General features: G+C 38.9%; 3 protein-coding genes across 3 annotated transcripts; 2 read left to right on the forward strand and 1 right to left on the reverse strand.

Moving 5' to 3' along the window:
* The first annotated feature begins 1,834 nt into the window (after nt 1–1,834).
* On the forward strand, nt 1,835–2,464 carry LOC126847838 (histone H1-like). Its single transcript, XM_050588241.1, has one exon. It carries the CDS (start codon nt 1,835–1,837, stop codon nt 2,462–2,464), a length of 630 nt encoding a protein of 209 aa, XP_050444198.1.
* A 1,944-nt stretch (nt 2,465–4,408) lies between these two features.
* On the reverse strand, nt 4,409–4,786 carry LOC126847839 (histone H2B). Its single transcript, XM_050588242.1, has one exon. It carries the CDS (start codon nt 4,784–4,786, stop codon nt 4,409–4,411), a length of 378 nt encoding a protein of 125 aa, XP_050444199.1.
* A 444-nt stretch (nt 4,787–5,230) lies between these two features.
* On the forward strand, nt 5,231–5,608 carry LOC126847840 (histone H2A). The gene has a single exon (XM_050588243.1). It carries the CDS (start codon nt 5,231–5,233, stop codon nt 5,606–5,608), a length of 378 nt encoding a protein of 125 aa, XP_050444200.1.
* The last annotated feature ends 392 nt before the right edge of the window (nt 5,609–6,000 follow it).

The following is a 6,000-nucleotide window of genomic DNA, read 5'->3' on the forward strand; positions in this document are numbered from 1 at the left end:
GTGTAAAGGAATTATTATTTTCTATCCGGTTTGTCCGACGGGAGGGATGAACGCGTTATTAAAAAAAAAAATAATAAAAAACCCCGTAGATTGTGGCGCGTCGTTTAAAACTATGTTATCTGAAAGTAGGTAGATATGGGCTCCACACGTTTCCGCGGCACTGGATTTAAAATACACGGACAGTGACGATACCAATAGGTTCTATACGTTTGTGAAAACTGAAAACTAAATAATATAATAAATTACTTTATATAATTAATATATAATAATTAAATATAATAAATAATAATATATCACTTGCTAATGTGAAATGGCCATTGTTCGGCTGGTGTTTGTATTTTGTGTATCGAATAGCCTATGTACAATTAACTATAAAAGTCAACTTTTTTTGAAATTTTGGGTAAATATGAAAAAACCCGTTTAATAAAATGTCCAAAACAAACGGTCTTTACCTACAAATTGCAATTGTTTTTTTGTTAAATCAGTTTTCCAACCACGTTTAAAATGAAAAATTAATAAGGCACTCGAACGTGAGTAAACGAAAAGTTTTTGATTCGAGTAGATTATTTCTGGAGTAAAAAAAAAAACACGATTTTATTCATAAAATAAATTTTGTACTTTTAATTTTACAATAATAAATTAGCATTTTCGTTTAATAAAATGAGAAATAATCGTTTCCGACTTTAATATTAAAATACAATATGTAATACCTATGTGATACCCGTTATGTTGATAATACGTTTTTATTTGACAAACGGTCCAATATTACATGCCTCATGGCAATTACTGCAGACAATAACTTTTGGGAATGGGCCTACACATAAAGTATATGTTTATCAGGTAAAAAATGGGTTATGGAAATTTATTTCAAGACAAAATAAACCAAAACGTTATCATAAAACTTAAAAATAAAAACACCGATATTAATTTTTTGAAACGTAATCGGTTTTGTAAACGGGCTACTCGTTGTTCATACATTGTGCTGCCTCGACGATCACGGGCGAGTCTAGATATTTAACAATACTACTATTGAGCAAACGTAGTAAATCAGTCTTGGACTTTCAAAAATATATAAAATAAATTTAAACAAATGTAAAGACGTCATAATCGCGACGGTTTACTCGTTCGAATCGGTTAACGATTTAATTAAAATAGAGTCGAGCGTTTGGCAGTCTTGTTTTTAATAGAAATCGGGACAGCTTTAATAGCCGAATAGGTTATATATTTTTACAATGACAATTTAAATTGTTTTTACTATTTTCGGTGTAATCTTAAGTCGATTCGGTCGGTGTTGCCGCCGTCAAAATATCGCATAGAGTTTTGATGATAACTACGCGACACGTAAAACTACTAACGACCCGAATTCGACACCGCCCCCTTCGGTCTCTTCATACCGCAGACTCTTAGAGCCCACGCGATAATTTTTCAATACACGTGCAGATTGCGAATCGAAAAGATTTTTTAGTTTAACTCGAAATTAACGAGTCCTAATCGACCTCGAAAGAGGTGTATCGTTGAATAGTCGGACTGGTCGGAACAACCTCCTGCGGCACGTCGGCCGTCGATTTTAAGTGAAAACTCGACCGACCGACGGATTTGCTATAACGTTGGCTTTAAGGAGAACGAGATTTATCGCCGTTGAGTGATTTTCGAGCGGAAAAAACGAGATAAAACGGAACGGGATCACGTCAAAACGGAAAATTCGATTCCGTAAGCGTTTACTAGTCGGTATGGCGACGAGTATATAGACGGTGTGACGGCCAAACTCGAGTTATACACACCGTTCCTGTTCATTTTGCCAGAGTACCAGAGTCTATTTTCAAACCGCTTCACCATGACCGACACCGCAGTCGCCGCACCAGCACCAGCCGCCTCGTCGCCGGCCCAGGCCAAGTCGCCGAAAAAGAAGTCCGCCGCTCCCAAGGCGAAGAAAGCCGCACCGGCTCATCCTACCACGGCCGTGATGGTGATCGCAGCCGTCAAGGAACTGAAGGAGAAAAAAGGATCGTCGTTGCCGGCTATCAAGAAATATTTGGCCGCCAACTACAAAGTGGACGCTGCCAAGCTAGCGCCTTTCATCCGCAAATTCCTAAAGTCGGCCGTCGCCAGCGGCAAGCTGGTCCAGACCAAGGGCAACGGAGCGTCGGGCCATTTCAAATTGGCCGCCGAAGTCAAAAAAGAGAAGAAGGTAGCGCCGAAAAAGAAGCCGATCGCCAAGAAAGCGGCGGTGTCCAAGGCGCCCGGAGCGGCCAAGAAGAGGAAGAGCACCGGTGCCAAGAAACCGAAATCCGGCGAGCCCGCCGCCAAGAAGGTGAAAAAGGTAGCCGCAGCGCCTAAACCCAAAGCCGCGAAACCGAAAAAGTCTCCGGCCAAGGCTAAGAAAGCGCCGGCCACCAAAGCCAAGGCACCCAAGGCGAAGAAGGTGGCAGTCAAGAAGACGGCTGCGCCCAAAAAGAAGGCGTAATTTGTTAAAAACACTCTCTTAAACCCTTAAAACGGTCCTTTTCAGGACCACCAAATATTTATATAATACAATATACACAACAAGCGTGTCGCGCGGTGTCTCGTACCGATATTTTATAGATTATAGTAATACAAACTACAGTAAGTAATAGTGATTGTGAAATGGAATGAAAAAGTTAAAACGACTACAACATGGGTAAATACGTTTATTGTTGTATGTATATTTAGGAAAATGATTGACTATTGCAGATAATAACATTTAATTGATTTGACAATACTTAAGACTGTCTGGCCAGCCCTAAACCCTAATTGACTTATAATTACAAGTATGGCTGTATGCCCACAACAAAACTTTAAATATATCAAAATAACAATAATTATGAAATATTACAAATTCACCTGACTGATTAAAAACGGAAAATAACAACAGACGCGGCCGCTGCGCTGTGCGTTAAACGGCACACGCGAGATATAGATAACAGGACAAAAACAAACGAGCTGAATGAACGACCCACGTCGTTGTATTCATTTGTATTTCATTGTAAATTTGTATTCAAATTCAAATACTTGTGTACTATAGTCGTATATGATAAACTGTACACGAAAAACCGTCTCGATATCGATCAATTCTAAAAGCAATATCTGTTGACGTACACACCATCCATACATACATACATACATGCATACATACTCACATACAAACGTACTTCATAATCGCTTTTTTTATATTGTACCTATCTGTAAATTGTTCAATAAAACCCCAAATATGCACTCGAAATTTATTTTCTACTTATTTTTAAATATAACTTGTATTTTTTAAATATTATGTTCATACTAGTTGTAACCGCAAAACTTAAATAAAAATAGTTTTTATAAAAAATAAATTTAACACTTTTAAATAAACAAAATTTTAAAATATGACGCAATTATCGAAAATAATAAAACATTTGAGTACCCACCTGCCCAAGAATAAAAAAATCCCAAAATATACAAAAAAAAAAAAATGTTCGATTCTTTAAAATGTAATTAAAAATTGTAACTTGTCAGTGTCGTATACGCACTTTGGTACACGAACCGTTAAACACACACACACACACTTAAAACCGACGGGAGAAAAGGTAACACTTTTAAATTAAGTAAAAGAAAAGTAACTCAAAAGTTAATAAACACACACACAATTATAATATTCGTAAAAACAATAATGCGCGCGACAATACCCTCCTGGTAATAAAACGGTCTATTACGGGAGAGTGCCCCCGACAAAGTAATTTGGGCGGCCTTAAATGATAAACATTATTGACATTTTTACTGTGTAGACAATTTTGTATAGTTTTGTTTTGATTGTTTGGCCTACGTTTAATTGCTTATTTGCTAAAATACGTTGGTCTTTAAGAACTATACTGCAGTCAGATCTATTTTTCAGACCATTCGGTACAAGTCCCGGGCCCTAAAAATATAATATATTCAAATGCAATAATATTATACTCTGCCAGTAAACTGTGTCGTTATGCAATTAACTCGAGTGAGCAGATCACTGTTGTATTTTATTTTAGTTAATAAAGCTGTTATATACATATATAGCTAATTTAAGTGTTATCTATAGCTAATATTGTTTTCCCGTTTTTTTCTAATTTGTGTAGTGAATTTATATTTTTAGTAATGTAATGTGAAAAAATTCGCCGAATGTACAAATAAAATACACGTCGTAGTACTAACCGACGACAAACGTAATATAATGATACAAAAGACGATAACACACACGGCGGTCGTCCGGTCGGTGATATTGTCAATAAAAATTAAAAACCCCAGATATTAATAACTTAAATAGGATACACTACGAATAATAATAATATTATTATATAATAACGTGTATCAGAATAATAATTTGGTGGCCCTGAAAAGGGCCGTTTTAAGTGGATATAGCGCGCGACTAATATCGAAATGCTTATTTGGAACTGGTGTACTTGGTCACGGCCTTGGTGCCTTCACTGACGGCGTGCTTGGCCAATTCACCGGGCAACAGGAGACGGACGGCGGTCTGGATCTCCCGGCTGGTGATGGTCGAACGCTTGTTGTAGTGGGCCAGACGGCTGGATTCGGCGGCGATGCGTTCGAAAATGTCGTTGACGAAGCTGTTCATGATGCTCATAGCCTTGGAGGAAACGCCGGTGTCGGGGTGCACTTGTTTCAACACCTTGTAGATGTAAATACCGTACGATTCTTTCCTCTTCGGCTTGCGCTTCTTGTCGGACTTGGTGATGTTTTTCTGCGCCTTGCCGGACTTCTTCATGGCCTTGCCTGCGGATTTACCTCCTGGTGCCATAGTGACTGCGGTTGTACACGGTTTGCGGGTCGTCGAAATAGTTGGCCGGTAGCTGGTGGACGAATGATGGTTCGAAAATCGTTTACGCTCATATTTATTACGCGTCGCGACTTCGTTTATCGAGTACGATTTGTAAGAGTCGACGAAAAAACGACGAGTAAGATTAACACTTTGTGTTTAAAAGCGAACCCTACAATGTGCCGTTTTTTCATCGTCAACGTCTAAGCATCAAAGAAAAACACGACGAGTATAAACAACACTTTGCATTGAACGTTTATGTCTACAAAGTGTGGTTTTTCGTCGTCGTTATTTTCAAACGTAGGCCAACATACAGACGCATTTACGTCTTAAAAGTGTATAAATACCGATTTTGGCCTGTTCCGATCATCAGTATCGTCTGGATTTTCTCTCGTTTCACTACACGACAATCTACAATCGAGCATCATGAGCGGACGCGGCAAAGGAGGAAAAGCAAAGAGCGGCAAATCGAAGACCCGGTCGTCCCGTGCCGGACTCCAGTTCCCGGTCGGTCGTATCCATCGTCTGTTGAGGAAGGGCAACTACGCCGAGCGCGTCGGTGCCGGCGCTCCCGTGTACCTGGCCGCCGTCATGGAGTACTTGGCCGCTGAAGTGTTGGAGTTGGCCGGTAACGCCGCCCGTGACAACAAGAAGACCCGTATCATCCCCAGACATTTACAGTTGGCCATCAGGAACGACGAGGAGTTGAACAAACTGTTGTCCGGCGTCACCATTGCCCAAGGTGGTGTGCTGCCCAACATCCAAGCCGTCCTTTTGCCCAAGAAGACCGAAAAGAAAGCTTAAGAACGTCGTCGCCGTATTTATACATATTAAAACGGCCCTTTTCAGGGCCACCAAATATTAACTATTTTTACAACACTCTTGTTGTTTTCGACATAAATGATGTGTGGCGTTGTATTATTTTGTCAAGCCTTAGAAAATATAAGTAATTCAAACAACTGTAACTTGGAATTTCAGCAAATCTACTTTAATTTTTTCTTTAGGTCAATAACAATTTATAAAATATGACTATAACTCAAACTGGAAATAATATTCAAGTATAATATAAATAAATAATTTTTTTTTTCCAACATTCCAGTTTGCTATTTAGCTACAACATCAGCCGGCACTACAATGATAACATCATTGGTTAATATCGAAATATTGTCTCTTCAATAATAATGTCATCGATATTA

The sequence above is a fragment of the Adelges cooleyi genome, unplaced genomic scaffold (assembly GCF_023614345.1).
Source record: "Adelges cooleyi isolate 19-005CV unplaced genomic scaffold, UGA_ACOO_1.1 ACOO_flye_CR_arks_rails_tigmint_CR_PRNA_121, whole genome shotgun sequence".
NCBI classification, from domain to species: domain Eukaryota; kingdom Metazoa; phylum Arthropoda; class Insecta; order Hemiptera; family Adelgidae; genus Adelges; species Adelges cooleyi.